The 20050-nt window shown below is 41.0% G+C and overlaps 1 protein-coding gene across 1 annotated transcript in view; it reads left to right on the top strand.

Moving 5' to 3' along the window:
• Window positions 1-20050, top strand: part of PHLPP1 (PH domain and leucine rich repeat protein phosphatase 1) — a 213891-nt gene that overhangs the window by 161760 nt on the left and 32081 nt on the right. The window contains exons 7-11 of the mRNA XM_043559032.1: window positions 1143-1345; window positions 3151-3211; window positions 6268-6363; window positions 9727-9882; window positions 19554-19754. Of these exons, the coding sequence (XP_043414967.1) occupies window positions 1143-1345; window positions 3151-3211; window positions 6268-6363; window positions 9727-9882; window positions 19554-19754 (717 nt within the window). The remainder of the gene's footprint in view (window positions 1-1142; window positions 1346-3150; window positions 3212-6267; window positions 6364-9726; window positions 9883-19553; window positions 19755-20050) is intronic.

The raw sequence follows: 20050 nt of genomic DNA on the forward strand, positions 1-20050 counted from the left end.
AGCTCTTTGCTGTCTGTCACTCATCCTTGTGTTCCAGTGACTTTATGATATTGCTAGTAATAATTCCGTTTTCATCATTTTATTTTATTTTTTCAAAGGGCAGAAATTCACAGCCAGGAGCCTTTAGCTTTTTCCTAAGCTCCAGCCCTCCTGTTAATGCTGTTGTAGCCCACGTGCATTATTTCAGCACTTTGTTATGAGAAGTGCAGGGTTCTTGTTTGTTGGTTGGTAAAGGAGTTGGGGGTAGCCTAGCAGACTAGGAATTGAGATTTCCGTCTCTTTTTCTCCCTTTTGAAGTTAAGTGTGTCTTCATTCTACTGATTCCTAGTCCCCGTTACTACTTCCGTATCTTCTTGGGAGCATCTCATCTGTGGCCACCTCAGTCCGTCAGCTAGCTGGTTCTCCTGGCGGAGGTTCTGCCAGTTTTCCCCTGTGCCTTGCTCTGTCCTAGATTTGTCGTCCTTTGTTTTCTAATTTCTCAGCGAATCCTAGATGCCAAATGTCAGTATTTTCTGTGCTTCGCTGTTTCAAGCAATATTTTAATGATGGAGATAGTTTTGGTAATCAGTCCTCGGTCTAAGCCAGCCAGAAATCCAGATGTTTGCATTTTCATCTCTGGTGCATATGTGGCTCCCATTCATTTCCACACACACACACACACACACACACACCCGCCCCTCCCACCTTCTCCCTTAAATTCTGCACCTCCCTGCTCACGAATCCTTTCTCCTTCCTTAAACATTCACTCTAGTTGTAATGTGCCTAATGGGTTGGTCTGGGTTGTGTTTCTTGTGTTCTTTCAATCAAATTCTGTGGAAATAAATGATTAAGTGGATTTTTTTTTCCCTCTTGCAATGAATTAAGGTAAAATCAATGTGTGTGATTCTCTTCCAGCCTAAGTGGTCCAAAGTGTGTTTCAGAATATATTGCCAAGATTAAGACCTTCCTGGAGTTGTCGCTAAAAATAGCCAAAGAATCTAGCCAGTTAAGGAAGTCCAGATGCAGAGATGTAAGAAATGATGGAAGACTGTAACATAGTGAGGCGTGCATCCCTTCTCCTTAGCTCACCGTATCAGGGTGTGGCCATTTGTTTCTAGCATGGCAGTTAATTAGAGTCTCTGTTTGTGGCCTTTCTCTTCAAGACTGAACATAATTAGGAAGCTAATAGCAGACGAAGTGGACTTTCTCCAGCACGTCACTCAGCTTGATCTGCGCGACAATAAGCTTGGTGACCTCGATGCTATGATTTTCAACAACATTGAAGTTTTGCACTGTGAAAGGAATCAGCTGGTGACATTAAACATCTGTGGCTACTTCCTAAAAGCACTCTATGCCTCTTCTAATGGTATGTAACATACACCACATCAAAGTTTCTCTTTTGGTTCCAAGAATTTACTCAGCAACATCATTGCTTTGATGTGATGACGCCTCGCTTTGATTTTACTTTGCCCATTTACTAAAATAAGTGTCAAATTTTGCTGCGATAAAAATAATAAAAGCAGAATGCTGGCATGGTATTTAAAGGAATCAAAACAGGAGATTTTATAGTTTCGAATTTGTTTTTGTCATATTGTAGTACTTAGGTAACTTACTCCCACTTTTGATTTGGCTCCTCTGCTTAACGGGCCTTAATAAACTATTTCTTGGACTACCTTGTTAGGATAGTAAATCTGGAACCGTGATTTAATATTGGAGAGTAAAAATGAAAGGAAGGTCCATTCTGGACTCTATTCAGGGTCTCAGATTTCATGTTCCACTAACAAAGGAGCTAATCTTAAGAGAGACCTGAATTATATACCCACAGGGACACCACAAGTCAAGAGTCTTACTCATTTAATGAGCACTCTTCTTCAGAATCTAGAAATCATGACATTTCTAAAAAAGAAAAGATCATATGGACATATATTTGCTAACAGGAGGATTTTGATTCCCTGCAATCAGAAAACTGAGTGAAAACTAGTATTTTGTACTCCAAGTTGAACAGCGTTTATCAAGCACCTGTTCTATGCATCGTGCTGTGCAGGAGTCCTAAAGGATAGGGGATTTTATTTTCTAAATGAGTTAAATATTGTCATCTCACTGGAAAAACCAGCTAGACCTCAAATAGCGATAGGTCTCCATCACTGAATGGTTATAGGATTTGGATAGCCAGAAGGCACAAAGTGGGTGTGGAAGAGGAAGGAATCTGAATGTGGTCTGTTCGGCAGATGGGAGAAGACAGGGAATTCTGAACTCCTAGGTGCCTGCTAGAAAATGGTAAGAAGTAATTATGGGACGCGTGGCTTTGAAGCTTGTTCAGTAAGCTGTAAGAACCCGTGGAGATTCTTAAGAGGAGGACACATGATGGATGCCGTAAGACTGTTCCCATGAGAGTAGAGTACAGAGTGTATTTATGGGAGAAGAGTGGAGTCCTCGCCACCCTGCCAATCCCCGTCAGTGGAGTGGTTTTCCTGGGAGCAAATGGGAACTTGCAGCCAAGACTACAGATGTTGATTTGAAACTCATCTGTTTAGAGGTGGTACCTGGAACTGTGGAAGTAAGGTAACTGGGAAAGAGAAGGGAGCTGGCACCAACAGCAGACTTACAAAGCCCTCACAGCTGGTGTCAGACAGGTGCTGAACTTGTGAACGACACGGTAAGTGTTTGGAGAAGCAGAAGGACATCTAGAAACTACTCTGGGAAACAAAGCCCTAGGTAGATGGTGGTATCGCATTTCATACGGTTTGGAGGAAGGGTTTTCAGAATTGAGTAGAGGAAGTCATTGGTGACCCTTAAGAGAGCTGTTTCAGTAGAATGCAGAAGGCAGAAGCCAGATGCATTTGGTTTTCCGAAAGGAAATCTAAATGTTAAAAGTTAATCTTCTAGGTAAACATTCAGCATGCATAACAAGAGGACAACCTCAGTAAGTGGCTGGGGAAAAGGTAGGAAAATAGAACGAGTGGTTTATTTCATTCTCTGAATAAGATCTTGTGATTAAATTGGAAGTTCTCTGTACTTTCCTGTAGTTTCCAAGTTTAACAAATGGATGTATTGTACTTCCTAATGTAAACAATGGAGAATAAAGCGCAGTAATGATGTTCTGTATACAAAAAGAGTCTCTGTGTGACTTGAATGGTAATGTCTTTATGGTTTTTTTTTCCTGCCTCCTAGAACTTGTACAACTGGATGTTTACCCAGTTCCAAATTATCTGTCCTACATGGACGTTTCAAGGTAAGAAGCCAAGTCCTAGAGCACTCTAGAAGCTGCTTGAAAACTATTTAGATGATCCTGTCTGAGCTTATGCCTAAAAACTTTTTACATATTTTGACTGTAAGTATTACAAATTAAATTCAATAGTTTTACTAAATATCTGTCAGTTAAAATAATATTTGTGAAGTATACCTACAAAATAGAAGAATCAAGGTATTAGGTCCCCATGGACCCAATTTGACCACCACGTTTGAGCCTGAAAGATTAGTGAGTTGAAGCTCTATGGCTGGAAGGTCTAGAAGTTCTTTAACTATATTAACCATATCTTCTGTCTTTCGCTGAAATGATGTTAATTTCTTTTTTTTTTTTTTAAATATTGTGCTGTGTTTCTTTGATTTTTTTTTCCTTCCCTCTGTTACTGTGTACCTACATCTTAGCAACTAAGCCTCCCAAGGTAGGATTTCCATACAGCCTGCTTACTTAGCTCATTTGCAAATGGCAGACCATCTCACCTTTTATACAAATTCACTACTGCAATGTGTCATATTGACCCCAGTTCCCACAAATATTATAGTAGACTTTTTCCAGAAGGCATAAAACATGTATGTATACAAATTAGACTTTAATAATCTTAACACACAAGAATTGAAATTTACTTTTAACATAATTCCAAAGGAAATATCCAAAATTTTCTGAATAGAGGAGCCTGTGTGGCCCAGTCAGTTAAGTGTTCGACTTCAGCTCAGGTCATGATCTCGTCTGTGAGTTCAAGCCCCACGTCAGGCTCTGTGCTGATAGCTCAGAGCCTAGAGCCTGCTTTGTATTCTGTCTCTCCTCTCTCTGCCCCTCCCCCACTCATCCTCCTTGCCTCCCTCCCTCCTTCTCTCTGTCTCTCTCTCTCTCTCTCTCTCTCTCAAAAATAAACATTAAAAAAAAAAAGAAAAAAGGAAAACTTTCTGAATAGCCACAGTACATGACCCGCTCGCCAAGTGCTAATTCATTTTTAGTGTATAAAATCCGATACAGCTGCCATGTAATTGCTCAGGTGCAGAATTTGCCTTTCGTCATGAAAATACACAAACCTAGTTAGTTTAATAAGGTTCTCAATCAGAATTAGGTAAGAAAGTGTCAGATTTATTACAATTACAATTTTATCATAAATTTGTAATTATAAACTACTTTATGAGTAGTGCTATGTGCATTTTTTCTACTAAATTCATGTCAGGTTTGTTTAATAAAACTTTTAGTCAGATTATTGCATGATTAAATTGTTATTTTTTCCTACCAATCTTGACTGCTGCATTAACTTTTAAATGAGAATGGTACTAGAGTGGGGTTTGCATGCATGAGTGTATATAAATATCTTGAACAGATGTATTGTAAGAGAGTCAGAGTAAATCTATTTACCCTTTGTTTGCAGGACGTAATTAGCAAATGGTTCCCATTAAAACCCCTGAGTGAGACTGAATTGGAAACCCTGTCTTGCTTTTCCCTGAATTCTGCCCCTTAAATGCTGCTCGTCTTGCTTTATAACTCTCATGTCCAGACCTTCACTATAACACGCTCTGCCTCATTCGCCTCCCCAACTATCGGACTTGCTCTTGGAGAACCTGATTCCCCTGACATAACTCTGAGTCTTTCACTTCCTCCTCTTCTGTATTCATGTCAGGTACAGGAACTGAGCTGTCCCCCCTCATGGTGTTTAGTAGGTCCTCCAGAGCAAAGTCCCTGGTTATGTTTGTCACTTCTGTGAGTCTTATTGCTGTATAATGAGGTTCTTTACAGCAAGAGGGACTTTCACTCTCTTATCCTGGGAAGATGTCGTAGGGGTTAACTATAGTAAAATAAACAAATTGTGTCTTCTGGCCTTCAAAGCCAGAACCATGTGTACCTATACAAACACTGAGCAGAAAACAATGCCACCTTTTCTGTATTTTAGTTGAAAAGGTAGTATTCTTGAAAAATTAAAGAGCATTATTTTTAAGTCACACACAAGGCCACCACCTGTAATATCCCAACTGTTTTCACTTTTGCTCTAATACAGTCCCATCCCAAGCATCATCTTTTCATGGAATTGTTCACCTGCTCATAATGTACATAGCACTTTACATTCTTTGTGCCTGGTCACTTCACATATTTAAAAAAGAAGAGAAAAGGCTACTAATAATCCATGACTAGGGAGGTACTCATGGTAGTAGATTTGTCTAAGAAGTAATCGGTTCATTTAACAATAAAGTCAGCATTAGTTTAGTTCACTCGTTACTGGTAATTATGATTACCGTGTAATGCCTCAGTTAATATTTTCAAATAAAAATTCTCACTCTTAAGAGTCAGCGTGCCTTTTCTCTGCTGTCATTTCTTTCCTTTTATCTGTGATCCCATGATACCGATGAGAGTAGAGAAGCATTTAAAAAATGTTAAGTGGGGGCGCCTGGGTGGCGCAGTCGGTTAAGCGTCCGACTTCAGCCAGGTCACGATCTCGCGGTCCGTGAGTTCGAGCCCCGCGTCGGGCTCTGGGCTGATGGCTCGGAGCCTGGAGCCTGTTTCCGATTCTGTGGCTCCCTCTCTCTCTGCCCCTCCCCCGTTCATGCTCTGTCTCTCTCTGTCCCAAAAAAATAAATAAACGTTGAAAAAAAAAATTTAAAAAATGTTAAGTGTAAAAAAAAGTAAATTGGAAAATAAAACTATTTTATGCCATTTGGCTTAATTGAAAGAATGTGTATGTTTACTTGTTCATTTGTTTTTTCCAATATAAGACATCTTCTTGCTAAACTTGCATGGGCTTATAAACTTTTTAGGATAGCAATTCTGAAAAACATACCTCTTTTTTTTTTTTTTTTGAAGACTTTAGAAATGCTGTAGCTGTGTCCTTTTCTACTTTTTCTTTTTTTCCTATTCCTTGTCACACTTCATCTTGTGAATATAAAGTGAATAGACATATCCTTTTGGTTAATACTCACTATACTTTGGTATTTCATTTAAAGTTTTATTCTACATAATTATTTACAGTTTCAAACCATATTTTAGGCCAAATTCCAATCAACAACAACAACAAAATTGTGTATTCTTATATTTAGGAACTGCTTAGAAAACGTGCCTGAGTGGGTATGCGAAAGCCGAAAGCTGGAAGTTTTGGATATTAGTCATAATCAAATATGCGAACTTCCTGCACGGTGAGTATTACAGATCAAGTGAGAGGGTCTCAAATTAGATCAGCAGTTTTTAAGTAATTTAGCTTATTATTGTGAACTCCTACAAGAATTTGTTTTAAAGCTTTATTTTTAATATCTTTTATCTCCTATGATGTCTTTGAATTACAAACTTTCTTCATGCAGTGGACGATAGAGTGAGACTTCGTCAACCAGGCTTTCCAGAGCCATGCGGGGCCGTGCTTAGGGATGTTTTTAAATAAGCTGTGTTTGAAAACGCAGCCAACAATACGATTGCTTCACTTCTGTAATCTCAGTTCTTTCAGAATCTTCCACTTCTGTCTGTTGACTTAACATGCCTGCCTTCCCCACAAATAATTTTTGGTTTTCCTCAAACATAACCTTGGAAAAAAAGATTATTAGATCATTAAACCTAGAAAGAGCAAACTAGATTCTCTTTTTCTTGGTATGGAAGAAAGGTCCAAGGACTTTTCTTTCCTTCTCTTTTCTCTTAATGTAAATTTCGTAAATTTTCATTTAAATGGCAAGATTTGTAAAACAGCCATGTAATGATGTCTAAAGCCATTGATACAGGTACCTTCAGGTGAACTAATTCTAGTACAAAATAGTATTGACTGTTAGTGACTAGCCATGGATTAATAACAAAAGGAAGGCTATTCCAGTGTTATCCTATAGAATTTTCTGTGATGATGAAAATGCTATTTATCTTTTATATGAGTGTATATCTCTTCTGTCCAGTATGGTATGCACTAGTCATATGTGACCATTGAGATTTAGAATGTTCCTCATCCTTGCGTGTAAAATATACACCAGATGCAAAATATCTCAATACTGTATATTAGTTACATGTTAAAATAATAGTTTGGAGATAGTGGGACAAATAAAATGTAAGACTGAATTTGTTTCTTTTCACCTTTTTTCACTGTCGCTACTAGAACATTTTAAATGACATTTGTGGCTTGCATTAGATTTCCGTTGGTTAATGCTGTTAGAATATAGATCTCATAAAAGAAATCCGGGTTACCTTTCAATCCCTGGAAAGCTCAGTTAATTTTACTTTGTTCCTTGGCCATATGTTATACCTGGAATTTCAGTTCTATTTGAAAATGCTTTCTGCTTTAGAGTTTTGTGTTGACTGAGCATGTAGGTGACCCTGTGTAGCCCATCACCATTATCAAGATGATTTTGATGGTGTGCCCTGTGGACAGCAGTGTGCATACGTGTGAGAGACAGACCCTTTCAGAAGACAAACAGCAAAAATCATAATAGGCTATTACTAATGGGGGGAAATTTTGTTGGAAAAATGTTGCAATGTTACCTTTCTTCTGTTTTCTCTGTTCTCTTCCCCACTTCGACCCGCCCAATCCAACAGATAGCACATTGGCATTTAAGGCCTCTGTTTCACGGTAGGCTCCAAAAAAACATTCTGTACACAAACCCAACAATTAAACAAACAAGATAACTGATATTTTATCCAGTTTTCTCCGAAGTTAATTCATCCTTGATTGGGTCTGCATTAGTCATGCTTTTGGGGGATCTAAATGGATGTTTATTCAAAATAAATTCTAAATGCCCTATTGTCAAGGAATTAAACAGCCTGTGTGTGTGTGTGTGTGTGTGTGTGTGTGTGTGTGTGTGTGTGTGTAGTGTGTGTAATATGTGGGACAAAAAGAATATGTATTGTTTTCCTATTTGTGGTGTTTACTTGCACACTTTCTGTCAGCCCTATCATTGATCTAATATTCAGGCAAGACAGCAATTCATTCGAAGTTGCTTTGATATTCAAGCTTTGTTTATCTAAGCCATGTATGTGAAGAACTTCACCAGACAAATTAATATTTAAAAAGTGGAAATGTACTAAAAGGAAAACAATGCTTAGCTAGTATCCAAAAGAATTTAGCTAAGTCCAGTAATTAGCAGTTAAGACTCATACTGTAGTTATAAAATCTCCTTTATTTGGAAAAATCAAAATAAAGATTTTCTCACCGGTCCTTCAGATATTCATTTGTCTAAGGGTAAAGTAAGTGTGTGTGTGTGTGTGTGTGTGTGTGTGTGTGTGTGTGTGTGTGTGTAGTAATAAATTATACATTCTACCCTCTAAGAATCCTGAATTGTAGCCCAGGCCCAGTGAGACAGTAAAAATGGTGAACCAAGTCCTGAATTACTGGTGTCAGGTGAATGACAGAGACTGCCCCCTGTAGTAGCTGTGACTGAACGGCAGTCCTGGATAACCTGTCTTGCTGCACTGGTAGCTAAATCTTCAAAGTCGGGCAGGCCACACACCTTTCGTGGCGGCCTGTGCTGTCACGGCGTTGAGACAGGTTGGTTGCATCTTTGTGAGCGAAGGATCTAGCTTGATTCTAAGTGAATAAAGTCATACCATAACGTGGAGTGATTGTAACAGCTCTGGCCATCCGTGAGTGAGGTCAGAGTGCTAGAAGACAGGAGGTGGGGTGAGGCAGCCTCACTCTTTGACAGCAGTGTAAATGAATTCTCACTCCAGATGATCCTGGATGCAAATGATAACTTCTCTTTCCCACAGGCCCCACACTTCTGTGTTTGACCCTGGGGCCCGTTTTGTTCTCTACCACTGTTGGAGAAGTCTGAATTGGTCATGAAACGGATTTGTACTTGATTAAAAAGTATTCAACGTTTGTTTCCGTTTTTGATAACCCGTGGAAGAAACACAGCCAAGGTTCCAAACAGCTCTCTGAGTCTCGAGAGAAAATAGTGGATTAAGTGTGTTTTCTTCTCTTTAGGAGAGGGTCTCTGTTCGGCCTAGGATTAAACCAAAGAGCAGGGAGTGAGGAAACGGAGAAATAATTGTGATTGTGAAATGCAGATGAGGAAAAATGTAGCATTTTCTCTGTTGGCATTTGTAAAAGTTTAATTGGATAGAAGAATCCTTATTTAATGTGGATCCTACGGTTAAAAATTGATCGACTGTATTTATTCAGAATCTGTTGTGGGTAAAACACCCGTGTTCCAGGGCAATACGAGAAACAAGGCCTACCGTGGGAAGCCTACAACCTTTTAAAGCTCGCCCAGTGAGTCTAACAAGGGTAGACTGTTCTCTTCGGTATCTCCTATGAAACTTGTTTTTTCGCTTTCACTAAGTAGAGCTTCTTTGTTAAATATTCCTGCTCATAGGTTTTCTTATTTACTTATTTATTCATGCAGTATGGAAAACACTGAAATGTAAGAGCTCCAAGTTTGAACTTATGGTAATATGAATTTGCAGTTGCTCTGAATGAATTTGTTTCTTCGGAGAGCTTGTTTTAAGTGTTCGACTCCTGTTCATTTTTTATTCTTTGTCCCGAATTAGCTCTCAGTAAGTTTCCTTCTGTCTTGTCCCCTTTTGCGCAGCTTATTTTGTAACGGCGCTCTCCGGAAGCTACTGGCGGGACACAACGAGCTGACGAGGCTCCCTGAGAGGCTGGAAAGGACCTCGGTGGAGGTCTTGGATGTACAGCACAACCAGCTCCTGGAGCTGCCGCCGAACCTTCTGATGAAGGCCGACAGGTAACGCAGCTGGTGTGTTTCGGTTGCTGATCTGAGTCGCCGAGCGACCGTCCCCTCGCCAGCAGGCCCGTCTTACGTGGCAGGACACCGTTTGTGTGGGTTTTCTGCTCATCTGCCCGAGATTTACAAAGAGCACGGTTTTGCCAGCCACGTCTCTGTTGGGTAGCGTGTGGAGTCGGGGCAAGAACCTGGACTCGAGAACCTGTAGGTTCTTCATTAATTTGACTGCTTTCCGGAGAGAAGAGCCTGGAGTCGTTCACAAGCACGTGTCGTGGGGGTGTAGCCGTAAACGGGGATAAGTCTGCCGCTGCTCCGACCTGTGCGGCTGCCGCAGTCTTAGCCACATTCTCTCAGGCCTCTCTGGTCTTGCTTTCACGTACTTGTGACCTGGGCAATGGCCGTCGTTTTCCTAGGGTTTGCTCAGTTCTCGTTTTCTAACCAGTTGTTCTTACCTTTACACGGTTTTCCCCTTGCATTTAAATTATTTCCTTTTGAACAGACTTTTTCCAGGTAGCTTGTTGTGTTACACTAAGTAAAGAAATTGTTTTGATGTGAGGAGGGGGTTAAACATTAAGAGTGGCCACATGCAGCACTTTCCTTAAAGAAAGCTTTAAGTCAACTGAGTGGTAACTTATTTGGGAACATCTTGTTTGCTTCAGAGTCCTTGTGCACCGTCCTAAAAAGCTCCTAGCCTGATGGCCTGCATCATTGTGACCGCTGCTAATGTGTATTTTTAGTGAGTGACTGTGACCTTAGAGATGACATAAAGGATTGAACTTCTAGTATACCTCATGAGAAAAACAAAAAAGTTAATTTTGTGGTGCTTTTAAAAAAGAAAATAATGATGGGTCTTTCAGCCTTAAAATAAAAACTTGAGATGTGTCTCAACCTGTGAGATTTTTCATGGGCAAAAAGAACTCTGGTTCTCCGAAAGTGACTTAGATACCTGACCATGTGTACCAACTCCCTGTGCTTATTCTTGTCATAATACTCACCACACACTGTATTATAATTTCTTGTTTACTTGCCTGTCCCCACTCTTAGATCACGAACGCTGGGTCCAATGACTGTGTCTTAATTACAGTGTTAGCCTCAGCATCTTGCAGTGTGTCGGGAATAAAACAGGGTGCTGAACAAATACTTATTTAATGAACAAAAGAAAATTTAAGGAATTTTAAATACTACCTTCACCTCTGGATTTTCATTTTTCTTCTATGTCCTTTAAAAAAAAAACTTTTTTTTTAATGTTTATTTTTTTGAACAACAGGGAGAGAGAGTGATTGGGGGAGGGGAGACACAGAATCGGAAGCAGGCTCTAGGCTCTGAGCCATCAGCACAGAGCCCGATGCAGGGCTCAAACTCATGAACCATGAGATTATAACGTGAGCCGAAGTCGGATGCTTAACCAACTGAGCCACCCTGGCGCCCCTAAAAAAAACCCTTCTTAATCAAGAGATCGCTTATAGTGAAAAAAAAAAAAGTACAACCCTTCGGCATACTGCTCAGTGAATTTTCATATGTGTATATGCCCCTGTAATCATCGCCCAGATCAGGATAGAGAACATTTCTAGTTCTCCTTTCCTTTTCCTTTTGTTCTTTTATCCTCATTTTAAAAAACATTTGTTCTTTGTACCTAATATAAGTTATAATGAATTCCTACTGGAATAGTTATAGAGAAATAATGGAATTGTGAGAAAATGGGATTGTTAAATTGTAATTGACCAGTGCTCTATCATTCCCCTGACAAAAGAGCAATGTTTCAAGATCATTTAAAGAATTATTCTTACTTTTGCGTTCATATCAAAGTACAGTTAACCCTTGAACAACAGGGGGCACCCCCACCCCCACCCCGGCACAGTCAAAAATCTTTGTGTGGGGGATGCCTGGTGGCTCAGCCGGTTGACCATCTGACTTCGGTTCAGGTCATGATCTCGCGGTTCGTGGGCTCGAGCCTCTCATCGGGCTCTGTGCTAACAGCTTGGAGCCTGGAGTCTGCTTCAGATTCTGTTTCTCCCTCTCTCTCTCTGCCCTTCCCCCACTTGCACTCTCTTTCAAAAATAAACATTAAAAAAATGTTTTTTTAATCTGTGTGTAACGTTTGACCCCCTAAAAACTTAACTGCTAAAAACCTGTTGACCAGGAGCCCGACCGATAATGTAAATAATCAGTTAGCAAACATTTTGTATGTTATGTATGTATTATATGCTGTATTCTTATGATAAAGTAAGCTGGAGAAAAGAGGTATTAAGAAAATCATAAGAAAGAAAATACATGTATAGTACTGTATTACATTTTTAAAAATCCATGTATAAGTGGACCCATGCAGTTCAAACCTGTGCTGTTCAGGGGTCAACTTTGCAACGCACAGCCTTTGGGCAACCGTAGACACATGGTTTTTGTTGTCATGAATACGGTGGGATTTGATCTCTTTCCCTGTGGAGAATTCTAAGTTATGTTATAACCTTGTGTCCTCTTTCATAAGGCTAACAAGGCAAAACTTGGGTGCGGTTTTATAACGAGAATCTACTTGTTCTCCTGGGCGTCTATACCGAATCTACAGAAACAGATAGATGGATTCAGATTTAGGAGTCTTTGAGTGAGATAAAATCATTTCTGGATCTGGCAAGTCTGATAAGTTCATGGCTAACAGAGTAGGTAAATAGTGCTGGAACTCTCCAACAGATAATAGCGAGTCTTTATTCATTTTTGAGGATTTGATTTTAAAACGACAGTTCTGGATATTTTTAATTCCCTAGAAGCAATCAGTGAGCAGTCCTTCAGTCTCCTTGGTGCTGGGGCAGACCTGCAAACATGTCCCTGAGCGGAAGCTCCCAAGTGTAGTCAAGGAGACTATGTTTTTGTGTTCAGAAAAGGATTTGAGTGGGACATCTGTAATGTAGATTCTTCCATCAGTGATTCTGCTTACTGGTGACTTTGTGATCCTGTGCGACTCGCTCTGAATCTAGGTTTCTGCACGTTGCATATTCTGGACAGTTCCCAAACAGAATCTGTAGTTTGGAAGAGGAAGGATTGTGTGAACTGGAATATTTCTAGTAAAGCAACATGGAAAATTAGGAGCCACTGGAAGAGGACATTGCTGTCATGGAGAGTGTAGGCTAACAGCGTAAGCTAAAGGCATTTAGGCAGAAATTCCCATAGACGGAATAGATGGGTCTCTCCAGAGCCAGCTGCATTTTGGAAAATAGGAGCTGCTGTCAGGGGATTAACCAGCCTCTGTGCATCCTGGGAGGAGGGCAGGCCACGTGAAATGTATTTCTGGCACAGGAACGTCCTGGAGTAAAAGGCTGGGAGAATTACTAGGAGCAAGCATCCTCCTTTATTTTATGAGAGAAAAGCAAATGACCAAAAAAGGCTGAAGTGAATTTTTTCAAGAAGACATATTTTAGTGCCTTTGTTTTCCAACCACCATAATAGCCACCTCTCCAGCATAGTGTGTTATTAGTCATGACTCTGAGTCAGAAAGAAAAGTTAAGAGTTTTGGTCCTCACAGGCAGATCGGCTTATGAAAGGGACAGTGTGAAGCTGCTGACTGCTGGTTTTGAACAGTGTTCTTGTGTTACTTGTTGGAAGACAAGAAACACAACATTTTATAATGATTCACACTGAACTATTTGCCACTTCTTAAAGAGTTAATACTTCTTGCCCTTTCCAATGTCTAAATAATGGAGGTTTTGTCTGTCTAAATTTTTTTTTAATTGACCGGGGCGTAATTTACATGCAGGAAAGTGTGGAGATACTGTATATTTGGTTTGATGAGTTTGGGGGGAAGGAATAAACCAGAACTGACCGTTGCAGGAGGTCAGCCCAGAAAACACGAACTTCAAAATATGAAAGTGGGTTTTTGAGAAAAGAATCTCTGTGACTGGCTTCTTGCAGGTGACTTCAGTTGTGCTTGGTTCTAGTTTGCACGGTCCAGGCCAACATCCTGCGGTCCTGGTACCTGCTCGGTGCCGCGGGGCATTGAAAGTGCCTGACGTCGGTGTTGCCCTCAAGGGGCTAACAGTCAAGTGCAGACTCTAAAACCACGGCAGGATAAACCATAATGAAAGGCGGGTTTTAGAGGGTAAGAGGGAGGGAACTGATACGGGTAGTTTCAATGGAAGCTCCTGGAGTGGAAGAACAAACAGCCTGTGGCTGCCGTGCGATGCAGAGCTGTTTGCTAGCAATGAGACTTTGCTCCGATCCTCTTCAGTTTGCTCCGTGATACAAATCTTACAAGTATGAGATGCTCCTTGTTTCTTTCTTCGTTTTGTGATAATAAATTACTGTTGCCAGCTCTGTGTTTGGTTATATAACTGAGGAGAGGGCCTGGATACAGGTCATTGTTAGTTGTAAGTGGTTTCGCTAGTGCTCTACGTAGAACCTGTGCCTGGAAGCTGTAAGAGAACTGTCAGGGAAGCCTGCGTCACTGGACACAGAGCCAAAGACTGAACTTTGACTCTCTTTCTTGTGAGTTTTTCTTTAGCTCTGAATCTTATCTGCTAAAACCAATGTCATGGTTTTAATTACATGGTATTGTCTGTTGAGTGTTACAGCTTTAGAGTGGTGTATATTCATCTTCTTCACCTGGTGGCAGGAGGGTGTCTGGTAACCAAATGAGAGAAGGGAATGTGCTTTAAATTAGGTGACTTTTTTTTAATGTTTATTTTTGAGAGAGAGAGAGAGAGAGAGAGCGAGAGCTGGGGAGGGGCAGAGAGAGAGGGAGACACAGAATCGGAAACCAGCTCCCGGCACTGAGCGGTCAGCACAGAGCCTGATGTGGGACTGGAACTCACGAACTGTGAGATCATGACTTGAAGTTGGCTGCTTAGCCCACTGAGCCACCCAGGCGCCCCTAAATTAGGTGACTTTTAGTAATATCTCTCTCTTCCTCTGAAAACTTTAGAGCAATTTTATTAAAGTTCTTATAGCTTGAACCGGCAATGTTAGCTTATGAGTTTACTCTCTGTATGCCTCTTTGAGTTTTGTTTATTTTGACTTGCTCTTCACTGGCAGCTGTGTCGAAAACTGTAGACAGATGTGAGATGCTATGGACCTTGTGTTGCTGAGAAGCTGTGATTTTGTGTCTTATGATGAGGGTGGGATTTTGTTCTGTGGGGTGAACTGGCAGTATTCTAATCCAGATCTCACTGGCTGATATCTCCCAGCTTACCTCTTTTTGCTTAGAGTTGGAGATCCCCTTGATGGAAGCCCCCAGGAGAGTTTCAGATAATCAGTTTTTCATCAACAACAGGGCAGGGTGGGGTAGACAGTCCCCCTGGGTCACCGGAACGAGTGGAGGAGGGACCACCACCCTTCTGTTCCTGAAATCTTGGTGATGGCCACCTCCCCATCCATCTCACACCTGAATACTCTTTTGATCACAGGAGAGCTGCTCCTGAATTCGGCTGGTCTAGTTAACAAAGTCGCAGCTGACCCTTTAAAGGACAGTTGTAGATTCCTGCTGTGGGTGGACATTAGGATCTGTTTTTATCTGTGGTTGGAGCAGTACAAGGTACTTTCAGGGGGGCAGTGGGGAGAGTGTATGTGCGGATGAAGTACATGGTAATTATTAAATACCCTGAGAGTATTAGTCACATTACAGACCATAAGTTTTAGTGACTCAGAACATGTGTAAATATCAACGGGACTAAACGGGAACAGAGAATTTGGAGAGCGTGATCAATTGACCATGACAACTGGTGCCTTTTGGCAAAGACAGATATTTCTGGCATTTTTGAGAGCTAAGTTGCCTACACTATTTTGTTTAAGTGAAGGGAGCTAACTGGTGAAGTACTGGTGTTTTGAGAATAAAATTAAAGTGTTTCTCAAAGTGTGTCTTCAGAATGCCCTGGGTAACTTACTAAACATGCAGATTCCTGGCCCTTACCTCAGTTCTGCTGTCTCAGTGTGGCTGATCATCAGAATCCTTAATTCCACAGATTTTTGAAGGCTTAACCTGACTGACTTAATCAGTGTATCTGGGCATTGAATTCGAGAATCGTGTACCTTCCGATAGGAGGGTGCAACATCACTACTCTGTGTTTTTGCCAAAAACGTACCACCGTGTTGCAATGATAAAATATCAAACAAATGTAAATTGAGAGACCTTCTACAAAATAATTGTCTAGTACTTTCCAAAAATGTTAAAGTTGTTGAAGACAAATAAAACTGACTACAGGAGGCTAAGGAAGCACGATGACGAAATGCAAGGTGGGATCCCGGATTGGGTCCTGGACCAGGTGGAGGACGTCAGTGGGATAATGGACGAAGGTGGGCGAAGGTCTGTAGATGAACCGGTAGCATTGCATCACTGTTAATTATAATTGTACTTATTTTTAAAACTAATTCTTTTCATGTTCTTGTCCAACAGTTCTTTCATCTGTATACCGTTTGTTCCTTTACCTCGTAGCCTCGTGGCCTTTAGCGCCCAAGCCAGGCAGACTTCCCTACGTTTTGAAACAATAGTTCTGTTAGACTGCATGCTCTTTTTCCCCACTTGGAATCAGCACTGTTAGGTGGTATCGCCAGACAATAATTGTGGTTTGTTTTTCGAATTGAAGAGTGGAGTATGGCATTGATTTAGTGGGCTCCTCCCAGCACTTTAAGAAATTAAGTAGGATGGAAAATGTCACTGCAGGGTAAAGTGAGACTAAGTAGTGATTGTTTCATGAAACTTTTAATTACACGTGTGTGTGCTGCATCTGTGTTGGGTGGTCACGTAAAATGTCCTTTGTACTGTCGGTTACTATCATGAAAGTTTGGAAGCCCTGTACGAGCTACCAACCTTATGAAGACGATGAAGTTGGTAAAAGTGTTATGTTGTGCAGACAGATGATAAGGAATTTAGAGGGTTACGCACTTCCTGGGACATTTGGGGGCCAGAAATCAAGTCTTTGTCTAAAAGTAGGAAAGTTGCTGGGCTCAGACTCAACCTTTTGGATTTTTAATAGAGTACAAGTCCTGGGCCGGATCTCCAAAAAACATTGTTAAAGTGCAGGCAGCCTGGTGCACCTACAAATAGGTGAATCGGTTTCACCACCAAATCCCATGCTTGGCTTCAGTGGCAGAACTTGGCTGTAAAATGTAAGGGTGTGCTGGAAATTACTGAAAAACAAACAAAAACAAAACAGAATATAGAACCTAGATGAGCCAGAGCAGATGGACAGAACGTGTCAGGGAGGAACAGAGCGACTGCTCAAGAAGCAGGAAGTGGATGTGTCTCTCCCTGCTGTTGTGGGCAGCCTTCCAGATGCTTTAGGGCAGAAGCCGTACATGACTTTTTTCTCCACAACTTCTGTACTTTCTGCTAAGAATGGTTTTTGAATCTGAGTTATCTTGAAGTGCTGTGTGCATTTGGTCGCCACACTGCCCGCAGGTGTCCTGCTCGACCTCCAGCATTTTTCACGAGGAGGGCCTATGAAAATGTCCTCAGAAAATGTGTTATTAGTACTGTTTTTTAACATTTGAATTTTGGAGAGACGTGTCAGGGAATTGCGGACTCTGAAGATTAATGAGGTCTGGGTTTTATTTCTGGCTCTGCCATTAATTACTTTTTAACAATTGCCAAGTAATTTGACTTTTTCTCAGCTTGAGTTTCTGTCTTCTGTGAAATATGAGAGCCATCTCTGGGCTGATGGGAGCATCAAATGAAATAGAAAATAGGAAAGAGCTGTGGCCTCAGCATAGCACCTTACAAATGAATGGAAAGCAGTCCTATGTTCCTGCCTTTTCTCTCTTTAGCAGAAGAAGGTTGCCTGGTAAAGAGGATCATAGGGATGAAACCTTTCTCGGCACACGAGACCGTGTTTTCTACAGTTATCACAAAATCTATAAGGGAAGGAGCTTGAGGTTATCACATCATCTTGACTTGAGGCGAAACTCAGTGCTTTAGGAATTTTTGTAAAAGGATGGGTATTGAATTGAGTTTTCCCAAGACCATTTAATCAAAAACTTTTTAGCCCGATTGTCTGCTCTCTGGCCGTCAGCTAACAAGGTGATTCAACCAGGCCCTTTCAGTTCAAATCAAATCCTTTGGAACCAGCCCTTGTAGTTTTAACTTAGTTTCATTTCCTGGAGGGGTAGGATGTAAGGGGTTTTTCCCCCCTTACTTTCCCATAAAAGAGTATTTGGCTCCTTCACTGCAGCAAATTTCAACAAGATGAGAGGACAAATCTTTTTGGAAATCGCGGTCTCCTCCTCATTCACATGGTGGGAGGGGTTTTAAAGTCCCTCTGACAGCTTTCTAGGTGAGATTCACTAGTCTGTCTTTTTTCCTTTCCCAGCAGTGTTCCCTCTTTTTTCTGGCCTGAAGACAGGTGAACATTCATGAATTCTCTCTTCCCTTGTGTCCATAACTGATATATTCCCTAGAGAGTTATATTTTAATGAGATTGTCATGTAATTTACCCCCCCCCCCGACCCCAGTCCATGATATTTTAGGACAATGCATTTTTATTTTTTCTACTTCTATCCTGAAGAAATTCTTAACAGGGTATTTAAGTCAGGTGATATAAATGGGACCTAACGAAACAGACTCGTAAAAATACTTTAAAGAACTATGGTGCTGAAATTGGTTTCCTTCCTAGTTCAAAACTAGTTTCAGAAACTGCATGAATGGCCTTTATTTTCTTCCGTGTGGCACACACGACTATAATTTCCCATGACTATTTATGGTCTGTACAGCCCTTTCTAGCTTCCCTTTTTTTTTTTTTTTTAAATGTCAACTGAATACGTGTTTCTTTAATGGAAAATGTTCTATTTTGGGGATACTGCTTTTCCTTAGACAAGTAGTGGAGTTGGCCAGTGTGTATAAGGATGTGGGGGGGGGGGTTGCAAGATTGGGGAGTATTAGTGGATTGACAGCTTGGCATGACAGTCCTGGGGATGACTCCTGAATACAAAGCCTTCTTTTTATCCAGGATTAAAAACTGCTATACCTCATATTGCATATTCTTTTTTTTTAAGGAAGATTTTCTTCTTTTTTCTTAACATATGGCAGAATAGTCCTGAATTGGATGCCGAAAGTTTCAAACCTAGGTGGTTTTGAAACAAGAGAAAGGTGGTTCATTAACAGGCTTTTCCAGGTGGGGAGGCAAGGCAGCTTTGACCTTGGTAACCACAGGGGAGAGTGCGACGGGCTGAACACTCGCCATGTTGCGCGGGCTACAGCTTGACAGTGGATGGAGCACACACCACAGTCGCGAACACGCGTCTGCAAAACGCAGTTTGGGCATCACACTCACCGTGTGATTTAGTTGTATTGTGACCTCATGTCTGATTGTCCTGTTACCCTAAGGGCTCTTTTATTTAAAAATAGGCAATTGTTTTTCTCTTCCTGAAGACAGAATATTAACTTTCCCATGCCACCTTCCCTTCCACTCCCTACCAGCTGTAGAATGAATGCCCTCCTCTCACCTTGGTGCTTCCGTAAACATTGATTTTTACCTTTTTGTGTCTAGCACGTATAGATAGTTACTGTGTTCATCACAGAGCGTGGGGTCACGTATCCATATGCAGGCGAGGAAAGCCAGGGTTTATTTTTAAATGCCTGTTTCTAAACCCAGTTTAGAACACGCCAGGTATCAGTCAGAAAAATTCCAGATGTGTTGCGGATTCTGGAGCAGAGCTCTGGCTTATCAGTGGGATTTTGTTGCATTTTGTCATTGTAGCCTGAGATTCCTGAATGCGTCTGCCAACAAACTGGAAAACCTTCCGCCAGCCACTCTGTCGGAAGAGACGAGCAGCATCCTGCAGGAGTTGTATTTGACAAATAACAGCCTCACAGATAAATGTGTGCCCTTGTTAACAGGACACCCCCACCTAAAGATCCTTCACATGGCCTATAACCGACTTCAGAGTTTTCCAGCAAGGTAACGGAAGGTCACAAAGTGTTCTCCGGTGCATTTCTGAAAGTGGGTTCACAGGTGGAAAGGCAAAAGCTAAAATGTTTATTTCCCAGATAAAGTAAAGCTTGTCCCTCCTGAGTTCACAGTTGTCTTTCATATCAGCTGTGATTAACATTTTCCTAAAGAGAAATGTGTTCGCTTTTCTCCTGTGAATGTATCCACGGACCCAATCACTATGGCATTCTTATGATTTTGAAATAAGGTATTGTTATTTCGTGGGCATGTTTTTTCTTTTGGTTCTTTTTAACCAAATTATTATT

The sequence above is a fragment of the Prionailurus bengalensis genome, chromosome D3 (assembly GCF_016509475.1).
Source record: "Prionailurus bengalensis isolate Pbe53 chromosome D3, Fcat_Pben_1.1_paternal_pri, whole genome shotgun sequence".
Taxonomy (NCBI): domain Eukaryota; kingdom Metazoa; phylum Chordata; class Mammalia; order Carnivora; family Felidae; genus Prionailurus; species Prionailurus bengalensis.